Source organism: Jaculus jaculus, chromosome X, assembly GCF_020740685.1.
Source record: "Jaculus jaculus isolate mJacJac1 chromosome X, mJacJac1.mat.Y.cur, whole genome shotgun sequence".
In the NCBI taxonomy this organism is placed as follows: domain Eukaryota; kingdom Metazoa; phylum Chordata; class Mammalia; order Rodentia; family Dipodidae; genus Jaculus; species Jaculus jaculus.
In genome coordinates, this window is record NC_059125.1 from 147,605,956 (window position 1) to 147,622,895 (window position 16,940).

Below are 16,940 nucleotides of genomic sequence, written 5' to 3' on the forward strand. Positions count from 1 at the left end.
CTCTCTCTCTCTCTCTCTCTCTCTCTCTGTCTCTGTCTCTTTCTCTCTCACACACAAATAAAATAATAAAATATATATTTTAAAAAAGAGTGAGGCCCAGAGAGGTGAAATGACTTGGTAGAGATCGTGTGCCAGGCCAGTGCTAGGTGGAAATTAAATTCAAAACAAATCTGTTCCAAAATGACAAAGACAACTAAAATGCTTTGAAGTGACATGCTCCTGGGCCACAGCCAGCTACACTTTGCACAAACTTCATTCTACACTAGTCAGCATGCCTCCTTGTTTATAGTTTCCTGACTTAACAGGGTGTCCATCTGGGTCAAAGAAGATGATGGCACACATAAAAGCTTGGAATCCTTCCTGGCACGCAGTTCAAGTACAGCCTCTGAGCTGCAATTTGAACCCTCTTGCAATCACCTCTACAGATGATGCAAAACTTGTAAACAAACAGGAGTCTCAAAGAGGCAAAGAATACACACTACACCCTCTAAACTTTGCCTGTGCAAACTCAAGAGGCCAAAGAGGGTTGGGTATCAAAAGAAACCTTAATATTTGTTGTTATTTCAAACTCTATTCTTGGAGTGGGGACTTAGCTCCATGCTTGCCTGCAAAGCCCGATGACTAAGGCTCAATTCCCAAGTACACAATAAAGCCAGGTACATTCTGGAGTTTGTTTGAAGTGCCCCAGGAGGCCCTGATATACCCATTTTCATTCTCTCCCTCCTTCACTCTTCCTCTTCTTCTTTCCTTCCCTCTCTCTTTCAAAATAAACAAATTAAAAGTATTCTCCTGCAGTGGTCCTCAAACTATTGAGTGCATCATAATCACCTAGCATGCTTTTTGAGTAAATGTAGGTTTTGAGTCTCATCTTCACCTTCTAGGGATTAAAATGAAGCATAGTGGTAAAGCACTTGCCTATCATGTGTGGAGCCCTAGGTTCAACTACAAGTACCACCAAAAAAAAAAAAAAAAGTATGTCTACAAGTCCAATTTTCAATTCTTTAAGACTGGGTGTGCCTGGATTCTACACTTCTAACAAGTCGGCCCAGCAATTCTGATGCTTTGAAAACATTGCTCTCTTCTTACATACCCACCACTACTTGTTTCTCTTAGCATTCATGTGGTAAGACTTCCAAAACAAATGTGGTTCAGCATGTCTTTTGTACTCACATCAAAGAGAGGCTGGATGATGAGTCAGCATAATGACCTCTGTGCTGCTTTTCCCCTGTATTGCACAGGGACACCAGACAGTAGCTGATAGCACTGGCCATAATGGTGCTCCACTTCTCTTTGTACCAAGGCCCAGCTTACCCAGTCTCACTGAGAGTAACAGGTGTAGGATTTCACACAGACGAAGCCTGAAAACAAACTGAGAATTCTGGGCTACTAGGGAGTTGTTGACACCTTATAATTAACTAGCACCCACACTAAATCCCATGGGTTAGGGATTTTCACTCAGACTTTTTCTCTACTCCTGTGCATGCCTGCAGCAGGCCACCTAACCTCTGGATGCTTCCTCCTCTGGAAACTGAGACTCAATCCACCCAGAACTACCCATGTTCTCAATACTAACAGAACCACCCGCCTGCACTTTACATTCAACACAAAGAAGGCTTGTTTGGATTGTTTTGTTTGTTTGTCTGTGTTTTTTGTTTGTTTGTTTGTTTGTTTGAGGTAGAGTCTGTCTCTAGCCCAGACTCCTCTGAGTTGGAATTCACTATATAGTCTCAGGGTGACCTCAAACTCATATCAATCCCTATCTCTGCCTCCTGAGTGCTGAGATTAAAGGCATGCACCACCACACTCAGCCCCCTTGTTTGTGTTGTTAGATAGGGCTTCACTATGTAACCCAGGGTGGCCTTAAACTCAAAGTGATTCCCCCTGCCTCAGACTCCCTAGGGTTAGGATTAACAGCATGTGCAATCATACCCAAGTACAAAGGTTCTTCTTAGAGACATTTTGACAGAGCAGTGTTATCAAGGTTTATAGTGATTGTCAGCCTGATAGGACCTACAATCACCAGTGACAGATTATGTAGATTTTGATTAAGTTAAGGTTATCTCACTTTAAATGTGAAGTGCAGCATTCCATGATCTGGGGTCCTAAAGTACAAAGGAGACAGGTAATAAACAGTAGCATTCCCCTCTCTACTTCCTCCCTGCTGATGTGGTAATGTGAGCCAGCTTCCTGCTCCTACCATACTTTCCTTTGAAATTATAGTCCTCAAATAATCCCTTTACAACCATCAGCTGTTGCTTATTAGATAATTAATCCCATCAATCAGAAAGTAACTGAAATGGAATTCTAACTGGTTCCTTACTTCAATAAACCTGACAACCTTCTCTAACACAGATCATATACTGAGCCATAAAGCCTGCCTTCATTTATTTAGGAAGACTGACATAATTTCCTGATATCAGCTCACAATGCTGAATTGCTAGAAATTAACAACAAAAGATGTGCCAGGAATTCCACCAGCTCCTAGAGAAAGAACAACGCAGTTTTAACCAATAAATAGGTAGCAAATGAATTGCAAAATTTTTAAAATTGAATGACAATGAGAAAATATTGCACCAAAACTTATGGGACACAATGAAGGCAGTCCTTAGGGGAAAAGCCATAGCACTAAATGCCTTCATAGCAAAGACAGAGAGATCCCAAACAAAAAAGAAACATTTCACATTAACAAAATTAGAAATGAAAAAGGAGAGATCCCAACAGACATAAGTAAAATTTGGAGAATCATTAGGTCTTATTTCAAAAACCTCTGCTCCACAAAGTGGATAATATGGAGAAAATGGACAAATTCCTGGATGCATGCCACTTACCAAAGCTGAACTCAGAGCACATTAATCTCCCAAACAAACCTATCACACTCATCGAGATTGAAAATGTAATCAAAAACTTCCCGAAAAAGAAGAGTCCAGGACCAGATGGCTTCTTAGCTGAATTCTATCAGACCTTCACAGAAGAACTGAAAAATATTTTTCTCAAACTGTGCCACACAATTGGAGAACAGAGCAAGCTCCCCAACTCCTTTCATGAACCTAGTATCAGCCTAATACCAAAACCAGGCAGAGATGCCACAAGAAAAGAAAACTATAGACCTATTTCCCTGATGAACTTATAGATGCAAAGATCCTAAACAAAATCCTCACAAACCGAATTCAACAACACATCAAAAACATTATCTACCTTTATCAAGTAGGCTTTATCCCAGGAATGCAGGGGTGGTTCAACATACGGAAATCTGTCAATGTAATACACCACATAAAAAAGCTTAAACACAAAAGCCACATGATCATTTCAATAGGTGCAGAAAAGACCTTCGAAAAAATACAATATCACTTCATGATCAAAACATTGGAGAGAACTGGCATGGATGGTTTATATTTCAACATAACAAAGACTATATAATCCACTAAAGCCCAAATAATACTTAATGGGGAGAGACTGAAGGAATTCCCACTGAGATCAGGAGCAAGGCAGGGATGCCCCCTCTCACCTCAGCTCTTCAATATACTACTAGAAGTCCTAACTCAAGCAACAAGACAAGAAAAAGAAATAAGAGGGATACAAATTGGAAATAAGAAGTTAAGTTAGGGCTGGAGAGATGGCTTAGTGTTTAAACATTTGCCTGCTAAGCCTAAGGACCCTGGTTCGATTCCCCAGGACCCATGTTAGCCAGATGCACAAGGGGGTACATGCGTCTCGAGTTCGTTTGCAGTGGCTGGAGGCCCTGGTGTGCCCATTCTCTGTCTCTCTGTCTGTCTGTCTCTCTCTCTCCCCCCTCCCTCCCTCCTTCTCTCTCTGACACTCTCAAATAAATAAATAAAAATAAACAAAAATAATTTTAAAAGAAGTTAAGTTAACCCTATTCACAGGCAACCTGATTCTATACATAAGTGACCTGAGAAACTCCATTTCAAAACTCGTAAAGGTGATTAATTCCTTCAGCAAAGTAGCAGGATACAAAATCAATGCACAAAAATCAGTAGCCTTTCTATACGCAAAAGACAAAGATACAGAGAAAGAAATTAGTGACATTGTCCCATTTTCAATAGAAACAAAAAAATAAAATAAGATACATTGGAATATCATTAACCAAGGATGTGAAAGATTATATATGAAAACATAAAAACACTCAAAAAATAAATAGGAGAAGACATGAGAAAATGAAAAAGACCTCCCATGCTCCTGGTTAGGCAGAATTAACATTGTGAAAATGGCAGTCTTACAAAAGCAATGTACAGATTTGATGCGATACCAATAAAAATCATAACATTTTTATGCAGAGAGATAGAAAAACTGATCTTACAATTCATAAGGAATGACAGAAGGCCTCAGTACATCCTTAACAAAAGAAACACCTCTAGAGGCATCACCATACCTGATCTAAAGCAATATTACAAAGCAATAGAAACAAAACAACATGGTATTGGCATAAAAACAGGATTATAGACTAGTGGAACAGAATAGAAGACCTGGACATTGGGTCAAGTAATGACAGCTACTTGATATTTGACAAAGGCCCTAACAATGTAGGCTGGAAAAAAAACATAGCATCTTCAACAAATTGTGCTGGAAAAACTGGATAACTATATGCAGGAAAATGAAACTCAATCCACACATCTCACCATGCACAAAAATCAAGTCCAAGTGGATCAAATACCTCAATATAAGATCAGTAACTCTGGGCTGGAGAGGTTGCTTAGTGGTTAAACACTTGCCTGTGAAGCCTAAGGACCCTGGTTCGAGGCTCGATTCCCCAGGACCCACGTTAGCCAGATGCACAAGGGGGCGCATGCATCTGGAGTTCGTCTGCAGTGGCTGGAAGCCCTGGCACGCCCCCCATTCTCTCTCTCTCTGTCTCTTTCTCTCTCTCTCTCTCTGTCACTCTCAAATAAATAAATAAAAATGAACAAAAAAATTTAAAAAAAAAGATCAGAAACTCTGCTACTACTGGAAGACAAAAAAATCAGGAGGAACTTTCCACAATACAGGAATATTAAACAATAGAAAATTAAACAATCACTCAACCACTGGGATCTCATGAAGCTAAAAAGTTTTTTCACAGACAAACATACAATATGCAGAGCCAATAGATTACCCACTAAATGGGAGAAAATTTTTTCACCTATACAGCTGACAGAGGCCTAACTTCTAGAATCTACAAAGAACTCAAAAGCCTAAGAAAAAAAAAAAATCAAACAACCCACTCACAAAATGAGGCACTGAGCTCAACAGGGAGTTCTCAAAGGAAGAAATACAAATGGGAAGCATACCCTTAAGAAAATGTTCAATATCCCTTGCCATCAGGGAAATGCAAATTAAAACAACTATGAGATTCTACCTTACCCCAGTAAGGACAGCAAACATTAAAAAATCAAATGAAAACAAATGCTGGTGAGGATGTGGAGAAATAGGAACTCTCATTCACTGTTGGTGGGAATGTAAGATGGTACAACCACTATGGAAAGCAATATGGAGACTCCTAAAATGGTTGACTATAGAGTTACCAACAGACCTAGTTATTTCCTTACTGGACATTTACCCTAAAAGCTCTATGCCTCAGCTCACAGAGATTTTTCCCAAATATGTTTAATAGCTGCTCAATTCATAATAGCTAAGAACTGTAATCAACTCAGGTGTCCATCATTAGACGAATGGATAATCAAGATGTGGTTACATCTGAACCAAAATGCCCTGGAATGGGTATGATGAAAACTAACCTTAATTTTCTCCTATTTCTCTTTCTCCCTCTTCTCTATTCTCTCTTTTTCTTTTATATTATCTATATTTTTCTTTCTTCTTTTCCCTTAGCTCTGGCCTATAATTCCCAGTACCAGGATGCAGTTAACATCCACAATGAACTGTTGATCAGAGAGACCTACAAGGTTTCCCAAAAGAAGACAGACTCCTATCAGGGTATTTGATTACTCACCAAAGGTTAATGGTAAGACCAGACTGCCAAAGACACCACATGGAGAGACCTGGCTGGAATCTGGAAGAGAGTCGATCCCCAGACAGCTTGTCTAGAGCCAGAAGGTGCTACATGAGCTATTGGGGGGAAAATGACCAACTTCTGTCCAAGCAACTAGTGATCTAAGCTACTCAGCACCAAAGAACCTGACATGATACTTACCCAACTGCAATAGTGGCATACAGCCATGGTGGGTAGCCAACTGCTCTTGGATTGGCTAACAGATCCACTCAGTGGAATAGAACCCATAGCCAGAAGTAGAAAACAAGTCAGAATCATATCCAAAAAAATGAACCTGCTCTCCATTATCAAACTCCCACCAATTGTAGGCTAAAAGAGGATCTATACCTATTAAATTCTCTCTAAAACAATAATGGTTATCTCATTTATCTGGTGTTGACTTCACTCTTTGTGAGACAATTTGCTTCTCTTTTTCAGATGGACACAGAACCTGAGGAAAGAATCAGCCCATTGTACCTCACCAGGGCCCCAGCTAAAACCATAGAATAATTGGGGAAATGAGCAACAGGGCTTTTTTCTCAGTGAACCTGGCACAAGGGTGAAGAAGATAGACACAGAGAATACTCAACTCCTATCAAACCAGATATCCAGAGACAAAGAGGTTCCCAAGACCTCATCATTGAAGTAGATCTAAAACGAACCCAACATGGCTCAGGGTAATTCATGAAAAGGGGGTGGAATGATTGTTAGAGCCACAAGTTGGGACATTATGCACAGAGACATTGCATCTTACCCATAACTGATGGCTAACCCCACAATTCAGGACTCACATTCCCCATGAGGAGGGTCCCTTTGGAGGGGGGAGGACAAGGAAGAGGCTAACAATGGTAACAACATGTGCTGTTTACATACCGATTATATACATAACTAATAAAGAAAAAATAAAAATAAATAAACCTGACAATGTGGTTCTTAAATATTTTGGAATTGGTTTTTGGGAGAAACATAGACGAATTTGGGATTTTGGATTAGAGAAGCCTTACAATGCTATAAGCAGAGCTTACTGTACCATTCTGGTGGGAGTTCAAAAGACCAGAAGACCAAGAAAAATGTGGACTATGTGGGTTTGATTCATGAAGTTCCAGAGAGAAAAAAGAGGAGGGGCTTTAATGGGAACTGAGTTATAAGGTCATTGAGATTCTGGCATAGAAAATGGGTACATTCTGCCTTTGTCCTGAGAACTTGAATAAAGTTGAATTTAAACGTAAAACAGACTAATGTGTTTCACAGAGGAATTTTCAAGAAAGACAGAGTCCGTAGCACAGTTTCTCTTTGCTGCTCAGCTCTACAATAGAAGAGAGGGGATATATAGAGAAGAAAGATGAAAAATATAAAGTTTGACACTGAAAACAATGTAAGCAAACTTAAAGTCTCAGGCCCAGAGAATGAGGGCAAGACCTAACCAAGGATTAACATAGGAAGATTCTGTATTCTTTTGAAAGGAAAGTATCTTAAGTAAGAATGCTAAAGGTCGTCTCTGGTCCCCAAGTTCATCATAAAGGCTGCCACAGCTGTGTTCTATGGGCTCCAGGTTCTATCTCAATCTGACTGCATTACTTGACAGCAAGGGGTTATGGAATACTGCACCATGGTTCCAAAGATACACTGAAGCTAAATAATATGAGACACTGACAGAGGCTAGGAGAAGCCACTGTGTGAAACTGTGACAATGAGCTATGAATTGCAATAGAGATTCTAGGATGTTAGAAACGGCAGGACCAATGGACATTTGCCATGAAAAGCTGTGAGCTTGGGGCAAATCCAGTCCATTAGAGAGACTCCCAACGCAAGTGTCTACTGAGACAAGCACCTGATACATCATCAAAGGATGCCACTGGTACCTGAAAATCCACAGGAATTGGGCCATATGGAACACTGATGTTTAAAGCTTGGACATCTTCCCGCTGCCTGATGTCCATCCAGGGGTTGTAGGCCACTGGGGGTAGGCCATCAGGGACTTTGGGATCAGGAGCCAAGGTGATGTTTTCCAAGGGATATAACTTCTGAAATTCCTAGGGGAAAAACACACAGAGCCACAAGGCTGTCATTCACTTAGCAAAGGCACAAGGCTGCATTTTCTGTAAGGCTGATGCATTTACAGGGTAGCTCACTAATGTTCCCGAGGTATTCACCCCCAACTGAAATCAGGCCTTGTGTTACCCTCATGTCAGCAGTGAAATCTAGCAGCTTCTGTTTTCTACAAAGCAAGCAGCAATCACTCTCTTCCCCCACAGAAAGATGCCCTTCTATTCCTACCCCCAACTCACTTAAAATTTACAAAAATGTAGGGAGGTATTGTGGGCTCCCAATAGCTCCCTCAGGTTCACTAAGTCACTAGGAGAACTCATAGAACTCAGCAGAAGGTCACATCACAGTGAAACTTAGTTATAGTGACAGGATTCCAAATAGAATTTAGCAAAGAAAAAATGAACATGAGGCAATGTGTGGAGAAAAAAAATGAACACAAAGTATGCACTTGACTGCTCCAGCAGCAAGCTGAACGACAGTGCATGTGCAATGCTACCAACCAGTTAAGCGCATTAAAATCACATCACCAAGTTTTGATGTGGAGCCAGTTATGTCTGCAACTCTGCCTGGACCCTACCAAAATTTCAGGCTCCAAAACAAAACCAGTGGTTAAACATACACCAAAATCACTGAAGCACAAAAATTCTGACAATGGCAGGAATACATCTAAAATCAAACTTCCCAGATGTCATACAAGGGTCAGCTTTTTATAAGCCGACCTTTGAAAGACTTGTAGCCAGGTTCACTTTGTGAACACTTCCTCAAGAAGGCAGAAGAGGTAAGTCTCACAGGCTTGTACCAAAGGGAATGACAACTCCTGCTAGTAGGGCAAGATCCCTAAGCTGGCCAAAGCATGATGCTGAAACATCAAAGAGCCTACTTCTTGGTTTGTACTTGCCTTTATAACTGAGGGACATTCTTCATGGAGTGAAAAGCCTGGACTGCCCAGGGAAAATATACTAGGGAAAAATGGAGGTGGACGTAACAAGGATTACGCACTCTAAGTAGTATTTAAGCAAGCACAGCATATGAGGTTCCCACAAGCAATGCAGTATCCGGTGTGTACAGGCTCTCATATGGCAGGCTCAGGGAGGAAAGGTAGCCGGTGAACAGTGCTTCCTTTTTCCTGGGATTACCTCCCAAGGACCAGCCCTTCTGGATTTTTGTAGTTCTGACTCACTTCTGTATGATGATATTACCCTCCAACCCCCATCTGTACAAGTTCAAAGACAGGAAATAAAACCATAAGTGGAGGAAAGTAGAAAGCTAAGTATTTCTTACAAGTTTTTTACATGTCCTAAGATAACTTCTCATCCTTTATCTCTGACTCCAATCATCACTCCACTGTGTGTATCTACACTAGTGCCCCTCAGGTATCCATAGTGGCAGGAGATAGCAGGATATGGTCACTTTCACTACCCAAATGCCTCTCTCAACAAGTAATGGCACTGTAGTGGCTGTGTTGGAAAGCCTTCAGTCCGCAATTCACCTTGGGATATCTAAAAGGGATGTGTGGCTTATGGTACCCAACAGCCAGAAAGAAAGGACTGGATGATGTTTTCATCTTTTCCAACAAGCGTATGGCTTCTTCGGTGCTCTGTTTGTCAGGCAAGGTACCCTCGGGCACATCCGCAACATCCACAGGACAAAGCAGGTTGGCATGGAGTTCTCCATCTTGTCCCCTACATGTCTTTCAAAATAAAATATGTAGCATCAGTCTTTTCAATGCAAGAAATAGAAGTCATAAGAGTTACACACAGGTTGAACAGCACCATCACCAGGCACTGAGGGACGGGAACAGGCACACTGGAAGTAGAACTGAACCAGAGAAATGTTTCTTCTTCCCCAGGGAAATCAGCTTCTAGCTATGTATTCTGACTCCAGGTCAAGACTAATAAAAGAATATACAAGTAAACTAATTATCACAAACAGTATCTCATCCTCAACAGCAAAATAATACATCAATTGAAAGTGGGCAAAATATTTCTGTAGATACTGCTCCAAGAAAATGCCAACCAAAACCACAATACAATACCACTTTCAACTCCACTGGGATGACTTGAGGTTTGTAAAATAGAAAATAATACTCCAGATGCCTTAAATCCCAGCACTTTGGAGGCTGAAATAGGAGTATTGCCATGAGCCATGAGTTCAAGGCCGACCTGGGATACAGAGTGAATTCCATGTCAGCCTAGGCTACAGTAAGACTTGCTTCACAAAAAGAAGAAGAAAATAATACAGGTTGGCAAGGATTTGGAGAAATAAGAACCATCATAAGTTGCTGTGAATGAATATAAAATGATGCTGCCACTTTGGCAAAGAGCCTGGTGATTCTTCAAACAGTTAATAATAAATACTAGATGATGACCTAGCAGTTCTATGTTAAAGAAAATAAAAATATAAATGCCCCTACTTTTTATTTTATATTTTAATTAGCTTACAGGTAACAGGTTACCCTATGGCATTTTCATAAACTTAGTCTGGGTTGATCCTCACATCCTCACTGTTGCTCTCCCAATCTTCCTGCCTCCCTCCCCACTTATACAGTTCCACACCCCAGTGTTCCCTTGTCCACTTTCATATCACATTTGATTTATTAGCCTCTCTACCCCCTTCCCTTAAAGCCTTTGCCTCTTCTCATGGGTTCCTTTCTACCTCCCTGGCATCTATCTGTCCCCCACAATAACACACATGTATAAAGGCCCTAAACAAAAATCACCTATGAGAAAGAACATATGGTATTTGCATTCCTATACCTGGGTTACCTCACTTAGTATTTCTAGTTTCATTTTTCTATAAATTTCATAATTTCACTTTCTTTCTAGTTGGAGAAAATTCCTTTGTAAATGTGCACTACATGTTCATTATCCATTCATCTGTTGCTATACTGATTCCATTTCCTTGCTGTCATAGATAGAACAGCAGTAAACATGGATGTGCAAGTACGTACATTAGGATATAGAGTTTTGGATATATGCCAAAGGATTGGATGGCCAGGGAAGTTGATTTTTAGTTTTTGTTTCTTTTGTTTTTGCAAGTGTGTGCAATATGTGTGGCCTGGGTCAGGATGTGTGTGCAGATGCACATATACTATGGCATACATGTGAAGAGGACAGAGAAAAACATCATGCGCTCTCCTCTATCACTTAGCTCATGCTTCCTTGAGACAAACTCTCACCAAACACGGAGATACCATTTTCAAAAAAATTATTTATTTATTTATTTGTAAGCAAAGAGAAACACACACCACAGTCTCTTGCCAGTGTAAACAAAATCCAGATGCATGTACTACTCTGTGTGTCTGACTTTACATAAGTATTGGGTTATTGAATCCAGGCTATCAGTGTTTGCAAGTACATACCTTATGCCACTGAGCCATCCACCAAGCACAGGGCTATCATTTCTTTGGTCAGACAGGCTAGCCAATGAACCCTAGCCATTATCTAGTCTTAGCTCTACATAGGACTGGTGGTACCTGCTAGTGTGGCCACACTTAGCCATGTGCTAGGGAATTGAACTGAAGGCAAATCAGACCCTCTCAGGCGCTCAGGCTTACAGCAAATGTTCTTACCCACTGAGCAATCTACCCAGCTCTCAGCTTTTAGTGTTTTTCTGTGTTTTCAAGGCAGGGTCTCACACTAGCCCTGGCTGACATAGAACTCACTCTGTAGCTCCAGGATGGCCCTTCAACTCATGTTGACCCCCCAACCTCAGCCTTCCAAATGCTGGGACTAAAGGTGTGCAATACTACACCCAACCCAGTCTTTAGCTTTTCAAAAAGCTTCCACACCCTATTTCCATAGTGACTGTTAAGACTTTACACTCCTACCATTAAACAGTAAATAGGGATTTCCCTTTCCTTCCACTGTCATCTGATGGGGTCAGATGCAATCTCAAAGGAATTGGCTGTCAGGTGATATATATATATATATATACATACATACATACATACATACATACATACGCAAAATACAGCACAACAAAATACTATGAAGCTATAACGTAACGAAGTACAATTCTGTGTAACTACACGGGAGAACCTCCAAACCTTTATGCTGATTGGAAGAAGTTACATGCAAATGGTTACATGTCACACGAGTTTATTCACATGAAATGTACAGAACACACAAACCCATATAGACAGAAAGTAATTCAGTTATTTCCATAAGTTAGAGACTGAGAAGAAATGGAGCATGCCTGGTCATTAGCATACATTTCATTTAATGGTAATAAAACTTGTCTAAAATTTAATTGAGTTTTGGTTTCAGACTCTGAATAGTGGGCCCATCACCATTTTTGTCTTGGATAATGGAAGAGGGCAAAAAAGAGACATGAAAATACAAGAGGGACTAGTTAAGAGTTCAGTCAAAGGGATAAGGGAAGTGAGGACAACTAAAAGTGATAGAAGGTAATTATGATCAAAATACATTATGAGGCTGGAGAGATGACTTAGTGGTAAAGGCACTTGCCTGTGAAGCCTAAGGACCCATGTTAGACCCTTCAGATCCCACATTAGCCAGACACACAAGGGTGAGGCAAGCACAAGGTTGCATGTGTCCAATAGGTGACACAAGTATCTGGAGTTCAATTCCAGTGGCTGAGGCCCTGGCACACCAATTCTCTCTGTGTGTGACTCTCTGTCTCTAAAAAAATACATTATGTACAAGTATCAATAAGAACTGTTTAAAGAAAAAGTCACCTGTGGTTGTTTGACTCAGGTGTCCCCCATAAACTTAGGTGTTCTGAATGCTAGGTTTGCAGATGATGGAGATTTGGGAATTAATGCCTCCTGGAGGTGGTGTATTGTTGGGGGCGGGCTTATGGGTGTTATAGCCAGTTTCCCCATGCCAGTGTTTGGCACACTCTCCTGTTGCTGTGGTCCACCTGATGTTGGCCAGGGAGTGCTGTCTACCCTCTGCTCATGCCATCATTTTCTCCTGCCATCATGGGGCTTCCCCTTAAGCCAGTAAGCCAAAATAAACCTCTTTTTCCCACAAGCTGGTCTTGTTTGGGTGATTTCTACCAGCAATGTGAACCTGACTGAGGGGGAGGAGATAGGAGAATAGCTTGTGCTCATTGGTCAGCCAATCTTACTGAAAAATAGCAGAACCAGATTCAGTGACTCTGTTTCAAGGTACCAAAGCAGAACAGCCACAGAGGTCATATATTCTTTTGGATTCCACACACATGTACATGAGGCACTCACATATGCACAGATACACACACACACACACAAATATATTATAAAGTAGCAAGACTGAGCCTGATGATACAGTTCAATGGTAGGGCACTTGCCAAAAATGTGGAAGCCTGTGGGGGTTCAGACCCTAGTAGACAGGGAGAGGGGAAAGGCAGTAAAAGGTTAGGAATAGTGAGGAAAGCCTTTCAATCGTCGGCTTCTGCTTTGGCTTTACACAAAGGCCAGAGTGATTGATGTCACTGTATTCTGAAGTGGAAAGTGGTGATGAATTTAGAATAAAACTCTTCCCCTACTTCTAAATCCTCAACCTTCTCTGTATATCTCAAAAAAATCTGAGGAAAATATCATTTCTCAGTTCTCCAGATAAATTCATTTTACTTTTTGTTGTTGTTGTTGTTGTTTTGAGGAAGTGTCTCCTCACTCTAGCCCATGTTGACCTAGAACTCACTCTATGGCCCAGACTGGCCTTGAACCCACAACAATCCTCCTACAGAGCCTCCCAAGTACTAGGGTTACAGGCATGAGTAACCACTCTCTCCCAGTGATTTTCCATTTCTTAAATGTAGGTTTTAGTTTCATTTATATATTAGGGATTCCTCAAAGTCAAGATTAAGTTTCTTTATATACTTTTCCCATAATGATCTGAAGCATTAAGACCCTTATCAGATCTCAGAATAAAAACATATGCACTGGGCCAAGACCAACAAATAGCATGCCTTCCCGTACTGCAGGCTGAGCTCTAAGGGCTCAGGTTCCTCCTCTCTCCTATGTCTCTAAGGCTCAGCTCAGAGCCTCATCCAGAGTGAGCAGCAGGAAGACTTGAGTAAGCCAGGCACATTCCAGGTTAAGATTTCACAGCAAGAAGCACTCATTAGCAGGTGTGGTGGAACATGCCTGTAACACTGTCACAAATAAAGGAAATAAAAAAAAAATCCACTACTCTAAAGATTCTATTACTTGTCTCTGCAAGACATCAACATAAGTAAAACACAAAAGGTAATGATACACCTACCTTAAATAATGTACAGTATACACCACAGGTTATTTCATAGACAGAAAGTGCTTCTCCCTCAGACCAGTGGCTCTTCCCTAGCCTTACCTTAGTGTTTTCATACTTCTCTGAGGAGGGATGATAAGGTGGAAAAGACCAGCTATATGGAGAATCATCACTGTGATTGGAAGATATACCTTGAATAGGAGAAAAGAAAGTTATTAATAAAACATAAAGGGCCTTTCAACAACCCAACTGAAAATTATAAATAAATTTAAATATCCATCCAAGTGGACCTTCCCCTCTTTGAGTCTTAATTCTTCATCTGTAAAATAAGATGCTCAGAGGCAGGTATGGCAGCACACACCTTTAATCCCAGCACTCAGGAGGCAGAAGCAGGTGGATCTACATGAGTTTGAGGCCACCCTGAGACTACATAGTGAATTCCAGGTCAGTCTGAGCTACAGCAAGACCCTACCTTGAAAAAACAAAACAAAGACAAAAAAGTCAGGAACTTAATCCTGATAATATGACCCCACTAAAAACTGTCCTGGTCACTATTTGAATAGCAAACATCCAACTTCCCAGTTTCAAAGTTCTGAGGATTTACACTAATGCTTTCTCTATGGAATGGACTCAAAAGTGCAAGACAGGACATCCTGATAAAACAGTATAGTTCCTTGGAGTCCCTAAGCCACCCCAAGGAAGAGTAAAGGCATGGGCCTCAGGGAAGGTCAGAGAGAGTCCATGCCTTTTCCAGTGCCCACCTGATGGTAGATGAATGTCCCATGCCTTCACATTCCAAGTTCAAGTGCTTAGCTGGGAAACAAAAACCCATCCCAAAGCTTAGTAGCCTACAGTCTTTCTAGAAGACAAAATGATAGCATGGGAAAGCAAGCAAAAACTTCCAGTTGTCAGGAGTACAAAAGCACCCTGTAATTAGAGGGTTCCCCAAGACACATGTGACCTAGGTCGGGTGAGTGTTTGTCAGCAGTCAGTAAGCCCAACAAGGAATCTGAAGAGATGCACTGCCTAGAGGGTGAGCCAGGAAGGACACACAGGCCACTACAGGCAGTTATCAAGGGAGGAAAAGCATCCCCAGAAATAAAAAGAGAGACTGAGAGGGGGAGGGGATCTGATGGACAGTGGAATTTCAAAGGGGAAAACGGGGTGCAGGAGGGAATTACCATGGGATATTGTTTACAATTATAGAAGTTGTCCATAAAAATAAATAAATTTAATAAAAGTAACCGGGTGTGGTGATGCACACCTTCAATCCCAGCACTCAGGAGGCAGAGGTAGGAGGACTGCCATGAATTCAAGGCCATCCTGAGACTACATAGTGAATTCCAGGTCAGCCTGGGCTAGAGTGAGAACCTACCTTGAAAAAAAAAATTTTAAAGGAAGGGATTGACTTTTTTGTAATACTATCTTCCAGACACAAAGAAGCCATGGCAGTCATGACCCCATGGTGGCTGATGCTAACTACACCAAGACCTGCCAAATAGGAGGGGAAAAATGATAAAATCAAAATAGAAGAGAGACTGGTTGGAAAGAAGGGATTCAATGGAGGCGAAATTTGGGAGGGGGAAAAAGGAGGGTAGTGGGAGGTGATAATAATCGTAGTATATGGGCAATAAAAGTTTTTAAAAAATCATGACTCTGACCCTGAGCACCTATGAAGGCTTAGACTAGCTACTGGACCTGCATGTGCCTCAGTTTTCCCCTCAGGAAATAATGATGACAAGGCTCCATGCTGCTTGCTGTTAGAAGGATTAAACAAGAGGCCAGAGCAGCAAACAGTATGGACCTGGCACTTAATGCAATTACAGTCATCATTGATCAGGCCCAAACCTGACAGGAAAAGATCTTAGGAATAGTCCTCCCAGTGGAAAAAGATGTTTCCCCAAGGACTACAGGCAAAGCTTTTGTTCCCTAGCTAGGGCACCACACAGAGCCTGGTCCTCAAATCTAGTCATCAGGAGGAAGGAGGTCAAGCAACACCACTTAGGCTTTGTTTGGCCTCCGCCCCCTCCCCCCTCAGCTGTATTTCCTCCTCTGTAAAATTGTCATTTCTCTCAGATGCTGTGAGGCTAGAACTGCGAGTGCCCAACTGCAGCAAATTCAACTCATATTGGGCTTTGGGCTGCATGACTTGATTCCTAATACCTTCAATACTGGGTCTGGCGCAGCCCAACTGAATACTCCCCTTAGCTGGAGTGGCCAGCTAGGCTCTAAAAGAAGGCTGCTGAGCCTGCCAGTAGAACCCATATGCAAAGAGCTCCTAAAAACATTTGTTTTCACTTCTAATGATGAGTACCAGCAACCCTGTGGAGCTTTGCTTTTTCAACACACTTTCACACTCATGATCTACCCACAGTGAGATGGTAGCCTGGTAAGAGGTCCAGACCACTGCAACTCCAGCTTCCCAGAGACAGAATTTGAAGCTCAAAGGGGATGAATAATTAGCCAGTCATGGCTAAGTGGTAGCACTGAGACCAAAACCCAAGTCCCATATTCCTAATGCTATTGCCTATCAGTAGTTTAGTCTTCTTCCAGAGATACGCATGCCAGTGGAAAAGACAACATGACGTAAAGAATTATGTGGCAGATGGGCTGGAGAGATGGCTTAGCAGTTAAGGCACTTGTCTGTAAAGCCAAAGGACCTCGGTTCAATTCTGCAGGACCCACATAAGCCAGATGCACAAGGTGATACA

The 16,940-nt window shown here is 41.5% G+C and overlaps 1 protein-coding gene across 3 annotated transcripts in view; it reads right to left on the reverse strand.

Annotated features, from left to right (window-relative positions):
* Ids (iduronate 2-sulfatase) overlaps nt 1-16,940 on the reverse strand; it is a 40,613-nt gene that overhangs the window by 20,491 nt on the left and 3,182 nt on the right. For all 3 annotated transcript variants that reach the window (XM_045140381.1, XM_045140382.1, XM_045140379.1), the window contains exons 4-6: nt 14,332-14,420; nt 9,522-9,722; nt 7,846-8,016 (exon numbers count right to left, since the gene is read on the reverse strand). In XM_045140381.1, the coding sequence (XP_044996316.1) occupies nt 7,846-8,016; nt 9,522-9,722; nt 14,332-14,420 (461 nt within the window). The remainder of the gene's footprint in view (nt 1-7,845; nt 8,017-9,521; nt 9,723-14,331; nt 14,421-16,940) is intronic.